This window comes from Saccostrea cucullata, unplaced genomic scaffold (assembly GCF_032062105.1).
Source record: "Saccostrea cucullata isolate Sc308-1 unplaced genomic scaffold, CSIRO_AGI_Scuc_v1 ctg1287, whole genome shotgun sequence".
Lineage (NCBI taxonomy): Eukaryota > Metazoa > Mollusca > Bivalvia > Ostreida > Ostreidae > Saccostrea > Saccostrea cuccullata.
In genome coordinates, this window is record NW_026923009.1 from 61,886 (window position 1) to 86,048 (window position 24,163).

General features: G+C 33.5%; 4 protein-coding genes across 4 annotated transcripts in view; 1 reads left to right on the forward strand and 3 right to left on the reverse strand.

Moving 5' to 3' along the window:
• Positions 1–535: 535 nt before the first annotated feature.
• LOC134262924 (uncharacterized) lies at positions 536–2,925 on the forward strand. Its single transcript, XM_062745247.1, has 2 exons — positions 536–830; positions 1,145–2,925. The coding sequence occupies exons 1-2, from the start codon at positions 632–634 to the stop codon at positions 1,996–1,998; spliced, it is 1,053 nt and encodes a 350-aa protein (XP_062601231.1). The 5' UTR covers positions 536–631; the 3' UTR covers positions 1,999–2,925.
• A 344-nt stretch (positions 2,926–3,269) lies between these two features.
• Positions 3,270–5,117, reverse strand: LOC134262933 (ATP-dependent helicase wrn-1-like). The gene is made up of 2 exons (XM_062745253.1): positions 4,592–5,117; positions 3,270–4,404 (listed from the first exon to the last, which is right to left on the reverse strand). Exons 1-2 carry the CDS (start codon positions 5,029–5,031, stop codon positions 3,270–3,272), a joined length of 1,575 nt encoding a protein of 524 aa, XP_062601237.1. The 5' UTR covers positions 5,032–5,117.
• A 1,007-nt stretch (positions 5,118–6,124) lies between these two features.
• On the reverse strand, positions 6,125–7,851 carry LOC134262925 (complement C1q subcomponent subunit B-like). Its single transcript, XM_062745248.1, has 2 exons — positions 7,684–7,851; positions 6,125–6,524 (listed from the first exon to the last, which is right to left on the reverse strand). The coding sequence occupies exons 1-2, from the start codon at positions 7,748–7,750 to the stop codon at positions 6,136–6,138; spliced, it is 456 nt and encodes a 151-aa protein (XP_062601232.1). The 5' UTR covers positions 7,751–7,851; the 3' UTR covers positions 6,125–6,135.
• Positions 7,852–9,728: 1,877 nt separating this feature from the next.
• The window catches only part of LOC134262935 (uncharacterized), a 32,855-nt gene continuing 18,420 nt past the window's right edge, over positions 9,729–24,163 (reverse strand). The window contains exon 4 of the mRNA XM_062745254.1: positions 9,729–9,878. Within this exon, the coding sequence (XP_062601238.1) occupies positions 9,729–9,878 (150 nt within the window). The remainder of the gene's footprint in view (positions 9,879–24,163) is intronic.

Here is a 24,163-nt window from a genome sequence, read left to right on the forward strand (position 1 = left end):
AAACAATTATTCCCTGTTCAAGATGTTATTGATGTTTGCATTTTCTATATTGAATTTCATATTGGATGCTTTATTTTAGTAAGTTTTAGTAGTTTTGTTACTGCAATGTTTTTCAGACATTGGTGAAGGTCCTTTTATTCTTTCATTCTCCCCCCCCCCCCCTTTCCATTTTCATATGAAATGTTGATTATATTTCTATAAATTTAATCATGCATTTGATTACATTTTTACTAATTAAGCATGCATTTGATTGTATTTTTACTAATTTTATTATGCAGTTATTTGTCTTTTAATTTGGATTTCACAACTATTAATAAATACCAAATCACAGTAAAAGCCAAAATAAAAAAAAATGAATTTAATAATATTAGCCAGAGTTTAATTTAATAGTAATTTAAATTTAAATTTTAGTTTATTGGGAGTTCTGGGAGAGTAGTATATGCTTCACAGCTGTAGGTCAGTGGTCTGAAAAATTTGGATGGATCATCAGAGGTCTATTAAAATATTTCTACACTTTAATACACAGATCTGTAGACAGAGTAACCTACATGTTCTATATGAATTAAATATAGCTCAAAGATGATTACTAAAATGATACTCAGAATCACATTTTTACTCCAACAGGTCTCACATGACATTCATCAGGGACTGTTTAGATGCCTTTCTCCTCACAGCCTGTATGGAGGTGTTGGACATCAAGAGCCTTGATGAAAAACCTAAAAGGACCATTCTTCCAGAATTATTACATCTTCAAAGTAAAGAAGACCAGTATGATTGGATAAAAGAGCTTTGTTTCCAGATCTTGGACACTTTTGTCTACATTGAAGAAGGTATTTAGAAGATGACTTATTTGGGTTCACATTCTATCTGCATCTGTGTATCTGTAAATGTAATATGACTTTTACATCTGCATCATATAATACCTACATGTAATTGTCAGATTAAAGCCATAATTCATAATTCAGATTATACTTATCCACAATGAAGTTGTTGGATACTTTTGTCATGTTCAGGAGGAGGGGTCAGGATCCTAATATATTTGGCTCAGTCAAATGTGTTGTGCTGTAATAGTAATTTTTGTTCTGTTTGGCAAGGTGAGATATCATGTATGTGACCTAAAACACAGTAAAAATTTAATTTGCAGATAGTTTGCCAACTGTCACAGCACAAGCTGCAGAAATGGACAACAAGGAGCTTTTGATGAGTGAAATGTATCAAGATGAATCAAAGCAGTATGTTTGCACCTGTAACCGAAAGTACAAGACAAAAGGTCACTTCAAGAGACATCTGCAAAATGAACACAACTGGGTGTTTCATACAACAGAAGAGGAAACTCCCGAATCAGCAACATCAAAGCAAGACCACATAGCTCTGTGGCGTTCATCATTTATGAAACTTGCATTATTACTTAGGGACACAGAGGATGCTTTCAAATTTGGTGATGGAACACGTATATTTAGAAATGCAAAGTTTGAAATGATGTGTGCTGATATTGCTAATCATTCCAAATATAAACTGTGTCTTTGGAGACTCTTAGCCTACGAGTGTTCTCTCCTATCACCACGTGAGGCATTTGAGTACAAGTGGAATTGTTCCTCAAATATTCATGGAGGGACTGGGAAAAATATCCCTAATGACAATCTCGTTGAAATATGCGTACATGTTATAAAGAAGAAAACGAGACAGCAGGGTGCAAATCTAACTTATGAAAGTGCTAAGAAGATTGCCTCGTGTGTGCAAATGCAGGAAGAAATAAAGTCCAGTGTTCAGAAACAGCTTGGCATGAAAACCTCAGGTCAATCCAAACCTACTGTGGATAAGAAAAAAGATCTTCAACTGATCATTATGGAACTTAAAGCTAATGACATTTTCAGTTACATTCCTGGGAGGGAATTCAGTGCTTTTAAAAGTTTTCAGGACATTTTTTCTCGTGTTAATGTGGTTCAACTTCACAAATGGATAACAAAACAAAAAGAAAGAGCAAGTTATGAACAGTAACAGTTTGATGTGTTTTTGTGTGATTTGTCATGTTCATGATTAAAATATCAATTAAACTTCATTCTTTTTTTTTCATCAATTAACATGATTAAGGTGGGAAGGAAGGAGAAAAAATATGTTTACTGTTAATTGGAAAGAAAACAGAGATAGGATTCTACGAATTACTGTTTAAAGAAAATTGACAAAAATACACATATAAATCAATGGTCAAATATACTGATCATTTTTAATTTATATATACATGTATTTGAAAGCTATTTCATTGCCATGTTTTAATATTTTTGCTTGCCATAGTGGTACACAATATGACCAGCAGATTTCCAAAAGTGAAAGTTGCATTTTGGCTTTCTTCATATGTACCTATTATTAGTATTAAAGTTTTATTGACATAAAAAGTATAGAAGTATTTTCTTTAAAAATAAAGTTTGTTCCTAAAGTATGGATCAGTCAGGTAATGCCATTCCAAGTTATTTCTATGATTAGCATGGCCGCCTAGGTTTTTGACACCCAATATCAGAAAAAACAAACAAAATCGAAAGAACCAAAATCGATTATTCTGGTTGACTTCTTTGAATTTGGCCATTTTCTGTAATGATTTGTCTACAATATGTCATATTAGGTATATTTTAAGCATTAAATACCTTAATTTTGCTAAAGTTAAGGTCTTTCTACAAGAAAAAAAAATTTGAAATCAAATCCTTTGACTGACAACATAGGAAAAACTTTGAATGGCCTAAAAACATATTTTTTATGTTAGACCTAAAGTAAACTGTATCTAAATCTACTTTCAACATTTAAATGAAAATTTGTGAAATTGATCATATATTATAATTACTACCTGTGAATATCGATGATTTTAGTTAACCTTTCGTAGCTTAACTATTTATTGAAAAAAAATTTCATTGTATTAAAAGAGTTTTCAGAGTCTTGCAATATTACCAGTATCTCAACAAAGACTTAGCACTGGATTATTATTTTTATCCAGTTTCATTACACTGGAAAACAATTATTTTCCTTGTTTAAAATAAGTTCCCAAAATAACAAATTTCTTAATAGTATAATTTAATTCATCCAGCCAGATTGTGCTAAAAAATGAAAATAAAACAGAGAATTAAATGATCTAAGCTCTATAAATTAGACTATGTGAAATGAATCCCAAATATTTTGAAAATGTATAGAAATAAATAAAATGATCATGAATGAACCAAATAAAAAAGGACAATGAATAACTAATAACAGATTACCTATGTTTTTGTTTTTTTTAATATTTATTAATCAGAGTCAATCTCCTCTAATGCATACATTTCATTGTCATTGAATATTTCTGTAATTATTTGGATTATCTTGCTGGCTAATGAGAAAGAATCAACACTTGTTTTATCTAGTATATCATTTACAGTAAATAAAAAAGGTAACTTTGCTATGATTTCTTGAACAGAAAACCCACAAACAATGTCACTGTGAATGAAAGATTTGGTTCCTTCAAATATGTCGTCCTTCAATGACTGAAGTCTTTGTTGAACAACGGCTTTCTCTTCTCCTCCTATTTCTCTTCTCATGTCTAGTTCATTATCTTCATCTCTCAAATTCAAAAATGTTTCCTTTGCAGAATGCTTTGACGGGCAACCATCACTTTGACATTTGCACATTAATTCACAGATGTCACAACAGAGGTGATCACAATCTCTTGTGTGTTTCTTCATGTAAGCTTCATTTAGAATTTTTCGCCTACAGGTACTAGTACTTTTAAGAAGCTTAATCACATCATCATCCACCTTTTGTAATTGATTTGCCTTGTAGATAATCAGTTCATTTGATGGGGATTCATCCCTGCCGGCACGGCCCATCTGCTGCACCAAATTGTCAAGGTCTCTGGGTGGACCATAATGAACAATGTTATTTAAGTTTTGGAAATTCACTCCCAGCCCTGCTGCATTTGTACATATTAACACTTTTATACTACCATTCGCTTCATTCATGTCTTTACGGATTTTTTCTTTAGTGGCATCAGTTGTTTTACTGTGATACATGTTAAAATGATTTGTAGGCCCACAGATTTTTAAGAACAGCATATAAATCATAGCACAGTCTTTAATTGAGTTACAAAATATTAGATGCCTCTGTAATTCTTGCCCATTCTCAACTAATGCAGCTGTTAACCACTGAAATACATTTTCTAATTCTACATTATTTTTCACTTTCAGTACATTCAATTTAATGTTTGATCTATCTGGACTGTCTAGAATTACACAGGATGGATGACGAAAACAAATAATTTGGCGTCTGTGTGTGGGGCTAGCTGTCGCGGTGAGCGCCAGTATAGGTACCCCAATGCAAAGTGATCGCATCTCTCCTATGTGAGCAAACCACTCTCGAAATGGCCCTTCTTGTTGATGCTCTAGCCCCCTAAAAGTATACACAAACCTTCAATTTTAATAAATTAATAATCGATTTCCTGGAAAACTAAATTAAATTAAAGAAACATCATTTGACATGTGAGGAAGTTTTAAAACATGCATTGTTAAAAAGGGGCAATTTCAAGGTGATGCAATTATTCTATATTCAAATGGTTGATGTATTCTTATTAAATTACCATTGAATTACGGTGTGGGCCTCATCGACCACAATCAATTGGTGTTTTGATGTGAAGATTGGATTTCTCAAAACTTCTCTCCATTTGTCATCACCGACGAGAAGTTCGGGGCTTCCAAACACGAACTGAAAATATCCGTTCATAACAGCTTGCTTATCAGTGTCATTCGATACTTGCACAGCTCTATATCCAAGCCTGTTCAGGCTCTCTATTTGTTCAGACATAATACTGTTCAGCGGAGCAAGCACAGTTGTAACACCATTCTCTCCCAAAACAACCGGCGAGCTTTCGTAGACCAGAGATTTCCCACTCCCCGTCTTTGTCCCAACAAATGTGTCGTTTCCTTTCTTCAGGGCATCGATCGCCGAAATTTGTTGATCTGTAAGTGACTTCAGATTGAATTTCTGACAAATTCTGTTTACAACTTCTATATCGGCCATATTGGCTGTCTTACCGAAAGGTAATGTGTTAGGCTTAATTTGATTGGTCGAGAGATTGTAATTTCCCCGAAAGACGTCGCTGTAGTCAACCCACAGATTTCGAATGAAATAAGTCAGGGGTCCAACGGCAACGTGTTGACTCAGGACCCCTGACGTTGTGAGGATGATGGCCCCTTATCCCACCTCTGATGTTTTAGAGGTCAGTGTTTGTCCTGCTCCTATTTTGTATTGTTTAATGGACTTTTGAGCTTGAATACTGTTCGCTATCTCCATATATTTACATTCCCAATAGCTTTATCCGAGATAAAATTACAATAGTTGAATAAATGTACTTTATTTCTAAATAAATAACTGGTTCATAGATAGGCGCGGTTAAAAACAATACGTGCGATGCGGGACAAATAGAGACAGATTAAAGCGGGGTTTGTAGCACGTGGATTTGCGGAATTAAAAGCATGTAGATATATAAGAAGTAACTGTCAGATTTTTTTTGATTTCATGATGATGATCAATTGATTGGCTTGCGTGATAATTTTATGCATAAACGTTATGCAAATAATCAAACAAGCCACTCGATTGATTAAATCACGAAGTTAGAAAATTAAATTGTTATTCCTTACATATTTCATATCAGCTTAAAGAAAGTGAGAGTCACAGATCTCTCGACTTTAAATTTACAGTGAAATTAATTGTGCTGCAACTTTCTTTTGCATTGCTGCAACATTTTGTAGTAAACTGTATATTTGCCCCATTTTCCTTTCACACTACCTCATTTAAAGTCACTCAGTCAATGATCTGTTTTGAAAATATACTTTTTCTTTGATTTTGTCTGGTTTTAAAATCGGCTAGTTGTGTCAGGGGCGAAATAGGCGAGAATTAAACCGATTAAAAGATCTCCCTATTATATTATGGAGTTTGTAAACAATGCCTTAAAATGAATGAAACCTTAGAGTTGCTTGTACATAAAAATATTCAAAACAGTTCAAATATATCGGAAACATTTGTATCTATTTTATTAGTACATGTTTGCGTATCTGAAAAAACAAAACAAAAAGAAAACGTTTTTTTATATTCATTTATTTTATCGTTGTTTAACAAGACATCTTAATTCAGTAATACCCCTGTAAAAACGTTGTAAGAACTATTGTCGTTCAATATTTGATTGTGAAACATTCCCCTAACCCACACGCGGTCATTTTTCCTCAATCTCAAAACAAGCGTTTGGGAACTCTGAGGGTATGTTCCAGCAGAAGAATGTAATGTTGACATAACCTGTCGATTTTTTATTATCTGTACATATGCAGCCATATTAGTTTCACTCATTGCAGTGCACGAAATAAGGTAGACACCATCCATTGGGACAGTGAAGTGTCCAGTCCAGGGATGATAAGCTCTTCCTATGTTGGACAGGACTCTATCATATTTAACAGCTTGATGGTAGGCGAGGTGAGTAACCCTTGTCAACGTTGCCGTGAATGCAACTTTTGGTCTTGCTGCAATAAATATATATTAAATAAATAAAATAAAAGTCAAAAGAATGTCGTCTTCCATCAAAGCAATGCCAGGCCGATGTCCTGAGTCAACACGTTGGCGTTGGACCCTTGGCATATTTTATTACATATTTTACATATTTTAGGCTTGCATTTCTCATTGACAACCACCAAATTAATCAAATTAATGCTTTTACAATCAGGTAGATAATGTGAATAAAAAGAAGTCAGTTGACACATCAATTGTAAGTGTTACAAGTTGTTTATCATAAACTGGATTATTGTGAATTGTTAAGACATAAGAAAAACAATCAACACCTTTTCGAAAGACGTCGCTTCAGTCAGCCCAGTAATATTGAATGAAATATGACAGGTTCAAACGGCAACGCATTGACTCAATACCCAGGCATTGCAAAGAGGTCATCTTCATGTTTCTTTCTTTCTTTATTGATACACATAATTAAAAAGAGACTTTCTTTAGTCTAAATTATAAAGGTCAATGGTAACCTAGTTATAGGGCGTTCACTTCTTAATTAAAAGGCTCGAATTCAATCAGACTTAGTCTTACTCCGTCAAATGTAAATGTTCAATTTCTTTACCAAGTGCCCGGAACTGTTAAATGTGAAAGTCACAGATCTTTCGGTCGAGACCTTAAAAAATCCAGGACCAAATAGGCATTAGCACCATAAAGGAACTATCACTGCTTGTTGGCACTGAATGCCTAGCTCAAATCTAAATTTAAAGCCTTTGACTGGTATATGGCGATGTTTCTATATGTTTCTATATGAGTATGGAATAGGAATATTCTCGAATCAAATAATCAATCTATCAAAAGAAGTCCAATGTTTTTAAAATGAATTTTTGTGATATAAATACTTGTATTTGCATTATGAACAGCAACTTAAAATTTAAACGCAACACATTAATTATACATGTATTAACATTTAAATATTCGGAGAGATAAAATGGGTTACACCGAGTCTCTTCTAACAGCTTAGTTTTTTCCTAAATGACCGCTTTCTCAAATTAAATAAGAATTAATGTAGGACTTTCTTGAGCATTCATTTTAAAATAATTGAGAAAAATGTTACAAGTAATTCTTGTATCATGAGTCTAAGACTTAGCTAGTAGTTTCCGCACCAAACTCTCACAAGAAACTTACCATTTGCAAACATACATGTACCACAAAGAAAAATGGCATATCTCAGCTGCCACAAAGACTTCATCATTCTATAAATTTAATAAGTAACGAATTCCAATTTAATCCATGCAATGCAAGTTTTTGCTGGCGATGACTTTTGTTCTGGAGTAAATATGCGTGATTATCTCATTACAACCTGTGTTCAGGTATTAAGTCGCACGGTATTCCACAATTAGGCACTAGAAAAAACACGCTAATTTATCATGTCTATGTTATAAGAAAGTATATTATGCGACACAAAGCTAAAGCTTGTTATAAATTAATTATGTCAATTTCATTTTTGATATCAAAATAATTTTTGTCCGAAATTTTGAAAAATGTACTGTAACTAATTTAAAAGGTTTGATATTATACATATTTTATATTCAGTGAAAAATGTTATATTCGTTCAGCAACTTTCTTACAAAATAGAACGAAACTAAACAAAATCAAAAATCAGAGCATGTTTCGAATCATTTTCTTAAGAAACGTCCATTTAAAGGTGCTGTCCTCCATACATTTATATCAAAATAAAAAAATTTTGGGTTTTGTGATTATTCAAAAAGTCATAACATCAAATTTTCTATTCTTATAAAAATGTGTGGGAAGACAGTGCTTAGACATAGATTTGAAGTTAATATTTTCTAAAGTTTGTGTACAAAACCATGGTTTATATATTGCTATGGGATACATAATAAACAATATAATAAAAACTTATTTTTTATGTTAATTATTGAAACTATGATTTCCCGTGTTTAATTGAATCATCCTTGCACCTAAAAAAAACTTTATCCTTAATACTTAAGAAAATTAAGAATTGTTTAAGGTCCTTCTCATTTGGAGACGCCACCGTTTGCCAGAGGAGACTTGCAAATGTTGCCCTATACTTGGCACTCAAAGCCATTAGAGGATCTTTTTCATGCCAACATTAACTGGGACTAGGGTCTTCGCTTTACACAGTCTCATCCTAAGGACTGGACTGCACTACCAATAGTGGGATTCGACCCTGTGACGTAATGATCAACCCCTTTCTCCGCGACTTTAAAGTAGAATCTCTTACCACTGCACCATGCGGGTGATCACTATTAAATGTGAATTTTATATCTTGCATATCAACTTCACTGTCTCGAGAGGGGGGGGGGGGGGGGCTTGAGGCTTGAAAATAGACATGCACATTTTGTAGTATTTATGAACCCATAACATTTTAAAAACTTTATGATGAAGGTTTTTGTCTGGTATGAAGGAAAAGATCATTTTAATTTCAATAATCTGACATAGATTTAAACAAAAGGAGAGGCAGAAAGGGAATATCACTAGGAAAATGAATATGCGCACACAACGTTTAATTATACATTCCTTTTTATTCACGAAATGCTCTTGCTATGGAAATAATATTTTTTTGTCTTTTCTCCGTCACCAGATGTTTTCATTTACACTACGTACTTATGTACATCACTCTTTTAACGTCCCCATCAACTACATTTTAAATAAAAAGAAGTGAATTTATAAAAAGGTTGATCCTTTGCTTTATCTATCCAATAGGAATTTTTATTTCTTCTTAATTATAAAAAAAACTTGTGATATCTAAAAGCTTCATGGAAAGGTCTATACGTACCTTAGGATTATTACTGAAAAGAGATTTTAGAGAGACAAGGAATTTGAAAAATTGACAGTTTTTAAAGAGATAAAACATAAACGTTTAGCCCACAAAACGTTTTTGACCACGCAATTCATGACACTGATTTTTTTTCCTATTCTGTTGGCAACACTGATGAAAATTTTAAATGAAACTTGCACAACTAGGAAAATATAACTTTTAATTCTTATCATGCATTTAACTGTTATTTTTAAAATTATAAAATGATCCTTTTGCTTTTTAAATTTATGCATCAAAAACAGGAATTCACATATACGTGTATGTAAGTTTACTGTATTATGCCATTTTTGATTAATGATGAGAATTATCAAAAAACACATTTTTGCCAGACTACAAGAGCACTAATGCAGGCTCATACATTTTAAAAATCTCATTTTATCACACTGGCATCTATCTGTATCTCATCATCATCACCATCATCATCATCATCATCATCTTCCATGTCCTCCTCTTCCTCACTGCCTTCCTCCTCCTCCTCCTCCTCCTCCATGTCATCATCCTCATTGTCTCTGAATTCTTCCTAAGAGTTCACCATTGTAGCGGGACCAAGCGAGTCCACCGATGACTTAGGAGTCAATCCTTATTTCATTTAAATATGAATCATTTGCAATGGATATTACAGTGAAGGTTCATTGTACCTTTTCTAATTTTAATAATTCCAAAGATATTTTCAGTTAAAAATCTCAGTGCCATCAAATGCTGCTAAAACGAATTTTAACTAAATATCAAATGATAGCAAGTTGATGGGTTTTAGCAAAATTACCCAGCATAAAGTTTAACTGATACATTCTTCTCATTTCGTCCAAAGATTGATGTGTTGAAAAGATATTGATGTCAAATATGAAATTGACATAATTAATTTAGAACAATCTTTTGTTTTGTGTCGCATCATACTTTTTTCATAACACAAACATTACAAAATAGTTTGGGTTTTCTAGCACGTAATTTTAGAAGTCTGTGCGATTAAAACACAACTTATGAGAATACTCGCCCTGGTATTCACCAAAGCAAAAGCATAGCCATCAGAAACTTTTTTTAGTCAATAAAGTTGAACTTTGTTGCTGATTAAACTAAAAGAATAATGAGGTCGAGATATGCCATTTTTTGTGTAGAATGTTTGCAGATGGTAAGTATGGTTCATGTTCTTGCGAAGTAGTTGAAAATATGAAAAAGTTATAGACGGACAGAAAGACGGACGCCGGTTACCGGGTGATCAGAAAAGCGCACTTGAGCTTTCTGCCCAGGTGAGTTAAAATTGTTGTTCTCCGAGGATTTTCTAGATTCTCATGATTGTACATAATATTGACCCTGTAAATAAATTGATCTTTTTGCATTTAAATTATTTTCATATGCATTCCAAATTTTATCAGGTATGGTAGCATCTTAAAATATGAATGTGAAGAAGAACTTCCTGAAAATAATTTTCCTGTTATAGATACATCTATAGATATTATATGTCAAAAAAATGTTAAATAGATTAATAATGACTATTGGAATACGTGTATTCATTTTTTTATTTTTACTACATGCTCCACTTTATATGAAATTATCATTATATACAATGCAACATTTTACAATTAATTCAATAATATCTCCACAAGATATGTTAACATTAAATATGCAGATTACAGAATAGAATTCCCTACCCATTAAAGGCATTCTATGGCTGAAAATCAAAGTTAACTTTGTGGCATTTTGGCATCTTTTTTTATTATTTTGACAAATACTGCAAACATTTGAATACCTGAATTTGAACAATGTACTACTAGGTATTTCCAATAAACTTTCGTGCATAGCCGCAAATCGGACATGGGCATTTGGTTCGTCTACTCTTAGATACAGTGTATATCATGCCTTTAAATTCTTTCAATCATTTTTCACGAGTCCAGATAAAGTTGATCCTTCTTTAATCTTAATATTTTTTACATTCGATAATTGGACCATTTTTACCATTATTTAGATGATCGAATTCTTTCTTGCACTTCTAAGAATTTCGTATTCATGCAATGGTCTGTCACCAGGGTGAGCATCATCGGAGTTGGTGTGAAAGTATTGATTTAAAACATGTCTGCTTCGTTCAGTACCTTTCCACTTTCGAATTTCAGATATAGGGCTTTTGAGAATAGCTTGAACTACAGTCTTTGATGTTTCCATGTGTTTCATCAAAACATCTAAGTATGCAAACTCTTTTGAAGAATGATATCCGAGATGTAACTTTGACTGCAATATGGACATTTTTATCAGTAAACTACTCATTGTAGGTACAAGTATCGTGTCAATAAAGCCAGAAAAAGGTTTCATAATTTCATGCTCGTATAAAAATGAAATTGATAGTAATGGTATTTCAACGCTCCTGATTAGATATATCTTTTTTTGCAAAAGTATAAATTTCTTTATCATTGATATGATTAAAAGACATTTTTCACCATTCGTTTTGGTTCTTATTTCGCATTTGAATTTCTTAAATGCAATCTCTAACGTTTTATATTCCTCCAGGTATTTGTATTTATATGATTCTGGATTTTTCCAATAGATATTTAATTCTTTTATGAAACATTCAAAATTTGATATTGAAGAATTAGAAATGCCATTCTCACAAGCTTTACACTTCTTTGTAAAGTCCCGTTTTGACTTTGTACCAGTCAACTTGATCAGTTGGGATAAAAGTTGAAAGAATTCCTCTTCTACTTTACCAGCGCAGCTTAGCAAAGTATTAGTATTTTTGAAATTTATTTTATGTTTACATTTCCAACGAGCAGAATCTTTTGGATATACAATTTTTTTTAAATTATATACCAACTTCAGGTATAATGCTGTGGAAACTTCAGATAAGTAATCATTCCATTTCATTTTCAAAGAATCAACTGACAAATGACCAAATATTCTCAAAAGATAAAGTGTAGGAATGTTATGATAATTATCGCAGTTAAATGATCGCTCTCCAAAGTTTTCTTTTATAGAGTCCAAAATAACCATTAATCCTTTTGCGGCAGCAAGATGACAAAGGCTGAGTGACCTTGATTTGGTGTTGCATTATTCCATAGGTGTTCTTTTCCCTAGAAGGTTTGTTTTTTTAACAATATATTCTTCTATGTCTTTATATCCTTTTATTTTTAGAATTTCAAGATAAGAAGACATTTGGTCTTTGGTGAGTTAAAGAAATCCAGTGCCTTGATCGTTTCTAGATATTCCGAGCTAAACGGTTTGTACTCAACTAGCAAATGCAAAATGTCCCTTCCGTCTCTTGTTTTGCAATTTACAGACATTCCAGTTTTCAATAAATATTTAAATGCAATGAAATTGCCACTTACTACTGCCCTGTGTAGTGGATTTAATCCTTCATCATCATAACAAAAATTCATATTTTTGCAGTTCAAGTCTTTATGTAATACATTTTTTAAGTGAATTCTAAATGATCCATTAGCGTCCTTCATCAGTTTGTGGAATGTGAATGATTTGGAATCGTCACAGCTGCAGGTTATGAATACTGATAACAGGAAAAAAGAAAAATAATCAGGATCTATATAATACAGGGTTGGGAGTGTATTGAAAGAATCGTGCACACTCATGTTTAATTCAAAAGTACTACATGTATCTTCACGCCCGCGTGGCGCAGTGGTTAGAGCGTCTGCTCTAGAGTCGCGAAGTAAGGAGTCAATCCTTACGTCGCGGGTTCGAATCCCACTGCGGGACGTGGAGACCGGTCCTTCGGATGAGACCGTATAAACCGAGGCCCCGTGTCGCAGTAGGTGCTGGCACGAAAAAGATCCCTCACTGCTCAAAGGCCCTGAGTGCCGAGCATAGGACAAAATTTGTAGCCCTCCACTGGCAAGTGGTGGCGTCTCCATATGAGTGAAAAATTCTCGAGAGGGACGTTAAACAATATACAATCAATCAATCAATCTTCACACTGTAGAAATTTTGTCTACAGAGCATCAAGAATAGGAACATTCCCACTTTGCAGACAATGCTTAATGTATATGGAAATTTTTGATTTGAAGATATCATTTGTAAATGATGTTTCAAGGATTAGATAAATGAAGTATTGATGTGGATTCATCTTAGCGATTTTCTTAGTTCGGCAGTTACTTAAAGGTGCTGAGCAAGTTAAACCTGATACTGTTGTTGGAAAAGATATCATTTGTGGCAAGTTTTTGAAAGCTAAATACAGTATTATTTCATTGTTGATGTCCGAGAGATTCATCAATTTGTCCCATTTATTCTGATTCCAACGGAATTTCAAACAAAGTTGAAGAAATTTTACATTTCCATCAATAGCTGCATAGTGCATAGTTCTCTTTAAATCATCTTGAATAAATAATTCTTTTCCTATTCTTTGTACAACCTTTTTATAATCTTCTTTACCATTGTTAATGGACTTTACATCTTTGCCTTTAAAACTTTTACTCCGTGCAAAGTAATGAACTACAGTCTGATTCCTATAATCGAAAAGGGGTTCAACAATTCTTTGGAAAAGATCAGAAAGAAGGTCATATTGCTTACAAATGGCTGCAGAATGCAGTGGCGTTGATCCATTATATGATTGTACATTATATTCTGTTTCGAAATGACTGCTTAGTTCCTGTCTTCCCCTACAAGCTAGATAGTGTAATGTTGTGGCACCGTATGCATCACGTTCAGTCCAGAAGGCACTTTTATGTTTATTGTACAAAATAAGTACGTTCTGCGAACTTCCAAACTCAGCAACCATGTGAAAAGAAGACATGTTAATCAAACACATGTTATTGTCGTATTCTCTTTTCTCTAAATTGCTTAAATCAAAATTATCCCTTTTTTGATATGCAGTAATGCAATGCTGGGTAAACGACACGTTGAGAGATATGAAATATTGTAGAATTTCTGTCCGGTCAAACCTTACAGCTGTTAGGAGAGGAGTTCTACCCCCGCTTCTCTACATTGTAAACTTGTAGTCCCACGCTCGATCAAGCGTTTCACAACCTCGGTATGTCCATTTTGAATTGCTGTCTCTATTGCTGTCTCGCATCGTATCATTCTTTTGTCATCCTTACAAATGTAATTGAATGTTTTAAAATCAAATTCGTTGTCTATAGCTTGTAAACGAGTTTGATGAAACTTGGTCCAATACATTTTTCCCTTGCACGGAAGACAAGCATCAACAGCCCCATGATGTAGTAGTAATTTTACTATATCGCCATGTCCATTTCTAGATGCCAGGTACAAAGAAAAGTTTAAACTGTTAAAAAATGCACTTTTATGATTCATGAGGAAATATTTCACGATTGAAAGATGTCCAAATTCTGATGCTAGGTGGAAAGAGTTTCATCCGCAAGCAGATTTGTGTACTGCATTAACTTTGTTCCGGAAGAGAACACGGACAATGTCAAGATGTCCATTTTGAGATGCGATATTCAATAGGTTGTACTGCCATTGAGCATATGTTTTGCTAAATTCGACAATGTTGTTAAAAGTAGAACTTATTATTCTTGGTCCTAGTCTAGTAAAATTCACATCGGCTCCATATTTTTAAAGTGCTAGAAGTGACTTGTGATTTCCATACGCCGCAGCAACATACGAAGACGTTATATTACCATCATCATACTCATCAACATAAGTAAATGGCAATTTCAAATACAAGTCTATCATTTCAGGTACAGGGAGTCAGTGGCTAGGGAGATCAGACACCCCCCCCTGGAATTAGCAGTTATTTAGATAAGACTATGTACTGTAGAGAATAAAAATGACTTTAGACATCCTCCCCCTTAGAAAACAGGGACTCCACTATCATTGTTTTTATTATTATTTTTTATTTGCTTCTCAGGAAATCTTGGGCTGATTTTTTTGACTGAGGTGTGACACCCCCCCCCCCTTTCTGAAAAAAAAAATTCTGGATCTGCGCCTGTCTATACTGAATGTCCACAACGGGAGATAACTTGACAATGTGAAATTTGTCGACTGTGGCATGCGATGCTCTTTGACCCTTTTTGAACTTCAACCTAACCATTTGCATTTATTTATTTTTATGCAATCTATACTAAATCTTGTACTTATCGAATGTCATAGGTCGTGACAACGAATTCATGAAATCCATATAATCCAATTAAAACACAAATGATTTTAACTGACCACACTGCATCGTCAGCATACATGTGCTAAATAATCTCATTCGACAAATCTTTGCTGATTCCGTTGCCAGTATGAATCGGCCGAGGTGTGCCGAGAGGTGATATCTATAAATATGATAATGGGTGACGCAAACCCAATGTGAATGTAGAAAATAAGATGTTCACACGTAAAACTGTTTAGTACAAGAACAAATTTCAAACTATCATAATAAACTATGTTTTAACATAACTTTGCCATCTAGGTCTATTTTTAAAAAATGTGAGAGTGAGAGAGTGTGTGTGTGTGTGGGGGGGGGGGGGGGGGGGAGAGGGAGAGATAGGCATTGACAAATTAATCGGGTTGTATTTTCAATGGGTTTTTTCCCGACCAAGTACTAAAATCAGTTTGCACATTTTGATAAATTCATCAAAAACGCTTTGCACTAAAATAATATTTTATGTCCTTGAGAAAGTAAATTTAAAAAGTTCCAAATTATGGGCAAAATATTTATCTGAATCTAATTAAGTAATTTACTTCAATCATTAATTAAATTCTGTTATTTCAGACTGGTAATGAATTAAGTATTCAAAATACATATGTGAGGCTCATAGATCATATGGTCACCTGAAAATTTTATGTTCAATTTGACGAATACATGTACGGTGATAATTATAGAATTATTTTGACTTCTTCCTTGGAAAGTCCAATATGAAGGAGTGTGTATTTAGAGGCAAACACCATAGTGCGGGTATTACTGTCTCATGACAGCATCTAGTTACTTTTGATTCTATTTTGTTTTGTTCGGATGAAAGCTTGAAATTGAGTTTGCATTTTGTTTAGGAATTAAAATACAGTTAATGTGGATCTCCCATCCACATCTCATCAAACCTCCAAGCGTATAAATCAATGTTAAAGTGAAGTAATAATAACATCGACAGTAGTGTACTTATTCTTAAAAATATATGCATGAAATAATTTGAAAAGAAACAATATATAAAGCTGTCAAGAAATTATTTACTTCCTTTAAATGACCATCCGACATTTTTGATAGAAAAAGTATGTCATCGGTAGTTTTTATGTCTTGATGTACAAGTGCTTTGTATCTTTTAATCGAGCTAGAATATCAAACATATTAGTGTTGAATTGTACAGTACACATATTATATTTCCAAATTAACAAAATCTGTTTTCAGAATCCGTATATACCCCCCCCCCCCCCGTCGAAATTACTAGATCTGCCTATGGGAGAGAACAAATTCATCTTCATGGTATATATTGAAAATTTAAGATCTTGAATGAAGACAATCATCAAAAATAAAAACATCTTTTAAGAGTTAATATATTTTTTTAAAAATTTATTTGAATGACTGGAAACTTGATTCGTTGCACGCGACGTCATTATACGTTCTTACTGAATAACGGCGATACCTATTTGAAATTTTGACCTTAAGGTCATATGCAACATACTTTGAACTTTATTGAGCTCTTCCCTGGAGTTGAATTCTACTAGATGATTGACCTGCTTGCAATACTTTAAGTTTTTCTATAATTATGGATTTGCACACCTCTTCTAAAACAAATTTCGAAAAAAATCTGTAAATTGTGTTTTGTAATTTTTGTATACTTTTCTTTGAATAATGCGAAAATTTTAATAATTTGTTATCTTTCAAAACCCTTGTAATGCATGCTGAATTTTTGTCTATAAACATCTGATGAGACTATAATCTACGACGGCGTATTCGTGCCATTTTAACAATGTAGAATTCTTTTTTTTAAATCGTTTGTACGATTTATTTAATCGTTTGTACGATTTATTAAATCGATTTACTAAATTGTACAAACGATTTACTAAATTGTACAAACGATTTACTAAATCGTACAAACAATTTATTAAATCGTACAAACGACTTAATAAATCGTACAAACGACTTATTAAATTGTACAAACGATTTATTAAATTGTACAAACGATTTAACAAACAAATCGTACAAACGATTTATTAAATTGTACAAACGATTTATTAAATTGTACAAACGATTTACTAAATCGTACAAACGATTTACTAAATAGTACAAACGATTTACTAAATCGTACAAACGATTTACTAAATCGTACAAACGATTTACTAAATCGTACAAACGATTTACTAAATCGTACAAACGATTTTAAAAAAAAATTCTACATTGTTAAAATGGCTCGAATACGCCGTCGTAATAATCTTTAATTCAGAATATCTTGAAAAATTATCAGCATGTAAGGTACCTTGCGTATGTCCTTAAGGACCATTTTTTCATAAAATTAGTCAAATGATTAAATATTTTTTCTTCATTATTCTTTACGCCTTCTTCCTTTCTCTCTTTCGACTGTGATCAAACGTAAGCATTGTACTACTGTATATGTCCATGCATAACAACTTCCACGTACCGACGTACCGGGAGTGGACTGCTACTTGTTCTTTTAATTATAAAAATATGATTTTTTTTATATTCTTAATTTGAAAATACTAGTAGCAGATATAATGGTTGTCCGAATATTTACAATGGTTACTGGTAAATTACAGATAAAGGATCCTTTTAATTAATCAGATTTATTGAAAATACTCTATATAAGCTAACTTTATGAATCGCACAGGTTTAATATATAGGTTTTTTTTTAATATCTCGTTCTCACACACTTCGAATTCTAAGGGGTATGATCAGATCGCTGTGGCATATAAACAGCATAAAATTAAGGAATCACTGTCGAGTTAGTATAGTATGCCAAGGCATCAACAATAGTGGGAAACATGGGATAATTTGCATTATGGGCGAAGCCCATTATGCATTTATAAATTATCCCATGTTTCCTAGTCAGTGATTCCTTATGTTTCCATGTCATTGTGAAAATAAAATTTTAGATTTAGACTTAAATAAAATGCAGACATAGATTTCAATTACACGAGGATTCCCATCCCAATTTCAAAAGCCATCGGCCACTGAAGTCAAACACAACTGCAGCCGCTCGAGATTTTCATGCATATTGGGCCTCCTTAGCGTTAGACTCGCAGACAGATGCGCACGAGATTTGCATGCATTGCCATATTAGGCCTCCTTAGCTCCTGACCTACTGACCTGCCTAACTTACATTCCGGTATAATTACCAAGTTTCAAAGAGTTATCACAGAGAGAAAAATTAGAAATGGAAATATTACAGCATACCCCCCCCCCCCTTCCTTCTCTTCAACGCCACATTAAACATTTCGTTTTCATGAAGCGAGACAATTATTGATATTTTTTAGATTCCAGTATCTCTCCCCTTCAGAATCTCAGACTGTCGAAGCTTAATTTATTTTAAAATTTTATTGTTGTTAATAGCCTTCCTGTGATCATCAAAAATTTCGACAATTTATACTTTCAATTTGGTTTGCAAGATAATTCGGTCCAACGCACTTTGTGCAGATGTCACCTACATTTGTACGAGAGTTTTTAAAGATATATCTTTTTTTGCAGTTGAGGTAAAAAAAAAATGAAAGAATAAATTCAGAACTTAGCGCTGCTTTTTCTCCAGGCAATAAATATACAGTTTTCACAATGGATGGGACTGTAGCTCTCCAGTCTGTCAAAATATTTTTTCGGAGAACTACCGTTCTGCAGCTAGCATTTGCCACACCACTATTACAAGGCACATTGTAGGAATCCCATGCATGTATATGGATATGTGTACCATCCTTAGCTATGCAAATCACAGCTTAGAAATAAAATGGTAAAAACACTGTAAGCTAATACTTTCCAACACCAACCCCGCTCTTATCCCCCCCCCCCCAAAAAAAAAATGCATGACAACTTTTAATTCTGGTGAAATGTATATTTCCAGGAAATTCTTCAATTAACTATGCGAATTATACTAAAAGCATATTTATCTAAATGAGTATTATTTTGTCACTAAATCAAGAATTATGTTTAAGCTTAAGAAAATCAACCCTACTGCAGGATTCAAACATAATATAAACAATATTATTTCGAATTATCGGCTTTAGTACTCCACTTTTTTGCAAAGATATACATTATGTGGACATTGAAAATAGGGTTTACGGTTTTATTGGGGATTAGCCCCATTTCAATATTAGCCCCCCCCCCCCCCCCCCCGGTTTAATTTTCTTTTGACGCCTATGAATTATGCTGAATGTATCGCAACTGCTGATCGTCAATCATCAAACTGCAATACTGCGTGGTTTATAACGTGCAAACTGCCCCAAGTTATGTTAGAATTATCGAATTATTCGAATAACTTAAGTTTAAATTACCTTCATTCCTTAAAAAAATTATAGGCTCGATTAAGAAACTTAATTTACATGCGGAAGTACAAAGTCAATCGTACATCTATAATCCAGATGTTCCATAGACACGAATGTTTGTCAGACTGGCTGATGATCATACCCTAGTAAGGTAACATAATATGTGTAACTTTAAAATTAAAAAAAAATACGGACTTAAAAATAAGAAAGAGAATATATCTCAAGGTAATGTTTGTTTCAGGAAAGGTCACGTGACACGTTTTTCACTATACTACCGGGGACACGTGTGTAACCCCCAAGTACGAACCTTCGCTCATTATGAAAAGTTCACACTAACACACATCTTTTAATCCTAACTAACCGGGGACATTTTTTCATTTTAAAAATGGATTGTTTCGGCTTTTTGGGGTAATTAGACATCCCTGATTTCGAATTTGGCGCTATTTTTAATCGGAGACAACCGGGGACGTCCCCGGTTGGAAGGTGTGTAAACAAACAAATGTCCCCGTTTGATACCCTTCACGCACCCACCCCCCTCCCCCCCCCCCACACACACACCCTCACACACACACACACACACACCCTCACACACACACACACACACACACACACACACACACACACACACACACACACACACACACACACACACACACACACACACACACACACACACACACACACCCTCACACACACACACCTTTTTTTAAAAAAAATACGCTTTGGTCTAGATCTTAACAAGTGCTAGTAAAAAAGGATAAAAAATAGTTAATGAAATACAATCTTCACAAGCACTTAACGCTATGCTTACTCGTACACGTCCTACCTATATTAGATAGTTTACATGATCAGTACATACTGGTCCCTGCCGACAAAGCAGGTAACAACATTGTCTTCGTTTGTAAGGCTCATTATATAAATTGTAATTTAGAAGAACTTGGATTTAATTCTACAAGTGGTAATCCTACTTATACTCATACTTCTCTTTCTTAGGAAAAATTTCTTCAACATCATATGTCAGTTTTAAATATTTTTATTTTTAAATAAATTTGAACTACCCTAAATATATTGAATTCCGAAACTTCATAAAAATCCTTACAAACAAAGATATATTGCGGGTTCCAGTAAATGTTCAACCAAGCCTCTTTCGTTTTTCCTCACTAAAATTTTGACAGCAGTGAAGGAAAAATTCCAGAGTACTGTGCAACAATATATTCAAGAAGTGTTGTAAATCAGATGTGGATACTCAAAAACTCCCAAAAATTTTGAACAATTTGAAAATCACGAGATTTAACCAAAATCAACAGCTTAAAAACTTATGACTTTTCAACTTTATACACAACCACTCCCCATGATAAAATAAAGTCCAGGATTTTTGATATCATTGACAGCTGCTTGTAAAAAAAATGGAACGCGTAAATTTACTTTTCTTGTCCTTGGTCATTTGCAAAATTATTTTGTTAAAACACATTCTGATTTCACACACAAGTACTCTGAAGTTGACATCAAAGAGATGCGTGAGTTTCTGATTGACAATTTCTATGTCGTTTTTGGAGACCAGGTATTCCAACAATCTATTGGAAATCCCATGGGTACAAATTGCGCCCCGTTATTAGCAGAACTATCTTTTATATTCATATAAAGCAAAATTGGTGCAAAATCTTACGCGTGAAAAGAAGGAAACACTTGCTATGGCCTTCAATTCGACTTTTAGATATATAGACGACGTATTGTCAATTTACAATGGTAATTTCCATTCCTACGTCGATACGATCGATATATCCTAATGAGCTTGAGATAAAAAATATACTACTGAGTCTGACAGATGTGTTTCATTCTTGGATATTTTACTTGAAAAAGGCGTTAATGGTATTCTAACAACCAAGCTATATGATAGACGTAATGACTTTAACTTTTCAATCGTCAACTTCCCTTACTTATGCAGCAATATACCTTCATCACTTGCGTACGGCGTTTATATATCTCAATTAATTAATTCGATGAACAATTGATGCGTATGAACAATTTCTAAAACGAGGTAAATTATTGACAAACAAGTTGATGAAACAAGAATATTAGCAGACTCGTTTAAAGTCATCATTTCGTAAGTTCTATGGTCGATACAATGACCTTGTCAGCAAATACAATTTATCAGTGAGTCAAATGCTGACTGACGGTTTTCATACTAATTGTTAGTGCATTATTTATACACTGAATTGACAAAGGATTTTTTCGTTATTACCTGATCATGACAAGGAGCACACGTCGAATGTGACCGGTCAGCAGGGGATGCTCACTCCTCTATGGCATCTGATCCCACCTCTGAATGTTTTGGAGGTCCGTGTTTGCTCTGCCCCTATTTTGTATTGTTTTATGGACTTTAATATTAAATACTGTTCGTTATCTCCATATCCTTCTTCAATATAACTTGACACACATGTAGACTACACTAAGGTTCATAATTCTGCTCTTTATTTTGATGAACGGTTTTGCCGTAGTTGCTAAAAATCGAAAGTTCTGTGAAATACTTTCAAAATGCTGCTCTTCCTACAGTGTGGTCAAATTTCAATGCAACTTGGCACACAAGTAGACTACACTAAGATACATAATTCTGTTTATGGATTTTTTATTTCGATGAATGGTGTTGCCGTGGTTACTAAAACTATAATTTTTTGTGAAATACTTTCAAAATGCTACTCCTCCTACAGTTTGGTCTGATTTCAATTCAACTTGGCACACAAGTAGACTACACTAAGATACCTAATTCTGTATAAAGGTTTTTGATTTTGATGAACGGTGTTGCCGTGGCTACTAAAATAGAAATTTCTGTAAAATACTCTCAAAATGCTACTCTAAATACAGTATTAGTCTGATTATAATGTAATATAGCACGTAGACTACATTGAGATACATAAGTGTCTTTATTGTTTTTGTACTTTGATGAATAATGTTGCCATATTAAATAAAATTGATAAAATTTTATTAAAAGCTACTCCTATAGTTATAGTTTTATTGCAATATTTTGCCACAAAAAGAGATTTAATCAAGGATCATTATTCTATTAATTTCTGTTTTGAAGTTTCAAGTCCCAACTGCTACTTTTCTTTTCCTTTGTTATAAGTACAAACCAGTGGAGCTTCAGTTTCGACAGAGACTTCTGATTTATAGCTTGCTTTAATATTTCTCTATTCTTATTTGTATATTAGAATACTTTCTGGTTTATGAAGCTTTCTTAACTGTCAATAGCCACGATGTTGTACCGAATCATAATTTTCAAGGATTATAGTTTTTACAATGTACATATAATGACAATTACATGTAATGAAAATTATCACTTATAAAGCTTTCCCTGTAGTGTCCATATCGTCGATATAGATTATATCCTTTCGATATCGAATCATATTTGCTCAAATCTGGGTACATTTTAAGTACTGCGTAATTGTGTCTATGTTTCAATATATTACCTTCACAAAGTGTATACTTGCCATCATTATCGTATCAATATCGAATCATGATTGTTAAAACACAATGCTTTACTAACTCCCCCATAACACAAAATCTTACTTTTAATATAACCCAGGACAATACCTTCTGTATTTCTAAATGCAATGCAATACATGTGCAACTGTACGTTTCTAATTAGTAACTTAACCCTACTTTAGATATCGTTTACATTGTATCGATATTGAATCGATATCGAACCATAATTATTAAAAACATGTATTTACCAACTTTCACCCTCACCCAACATCTTACTCTAAACCTAACCCAAGACAATAACATCCCCAATTCACTTAATAGTACTAATCAGATAGATACGATAGTGACATAATATTGTCGATATCGTCGATATGGTCATCGAATTTGTTCTTGGAAATGTATGCAGTTTTTTTTTGGAGGGGGGGGGGGGTAATTCGGGCATGCTTATCATGGGACACAGAAGGGCCGAGAGGAGATTTTTAAATTTAAGATTTTTCATTAGCTAAAACTGAGAGAACAAACAGTTCTAAGCTGGCCAGGCAAATACTCTTTCAAATGCCAAGTGTATTTCATGACCACAATTATGAACGGGTATTAACAATAAAGAGGATTCTAAGATCAATCATGGTCTAAATTATAAAAGTTCTCTACATTGACAGGAAAACAAAGACTATAAAGAGGCCAGAAAAATTTTGAATGAAATGCAGTCAAAAATAAGTTCACAGTGCAGCCAAGGCAGCCCATCCGTGAAGCAGTGAGTGGGGTCAAGAGAGACAGGGTAACAAAAAACCTGCGCAATGAAACTTTAAAAACTAAATTATCCCGGATCAGAGGAGGACAGATACGGGTAATTAATGGAGAACATTAAATTTGTTACTGACCAAATACTAGTTACACATATAATGAAAAAAAAAATCTGCTTACAACAAATGTGTTCATCTCAATATCAATGATAATTCGAAGTAACTG

Excerpts from the sequence above, each read along its gene's own strand:
- LOC134262933 (XM_062745253.1), bottom strand. The coding sequence starts at position 5,031 with ATGGCCGATATAGAAGTTGTAAACAGAATTTGTCAGAAATTCAATCTG. Across the intron at positions 4,405-4,591 it reads GCCCACACCGTAATTCAATG|GGGGCTAGAGCATCAACAAG; the intron begins GTAATTTAATAA and ends GTATACTTTTAG.
- LOC134262925 (XM_062745248.1), bottom strand. The coding sequence starts at position 7,750 with ATGATGAAGTCTTTGTGGCAGCTGAGATATGCCATTTTTCTTTGTGGT. Across the intron at positions 6,525-7,683 it reads TACATGTATGTTTGCAAATG|CAAGACCAAAAGTTGCATTC; the intron begins GTAAGTTTCTTG and ends TATTTATTGCAG.
- LOC134262924 (XM_062745247.1), top strand. The coding sequence starts at position 632 with ATGACATTCATCAGGGACTGTTTAGATGCCTTTCTCCTCACAGCCTGT. Across the intron at positions 831-1,144 it reads TTTTGTCTACATTGAAGAAG|ATAGTTTGCCAACTGTCACA; the intron begins GTATTTAGAAGA and ends TTTAATTTGCAG.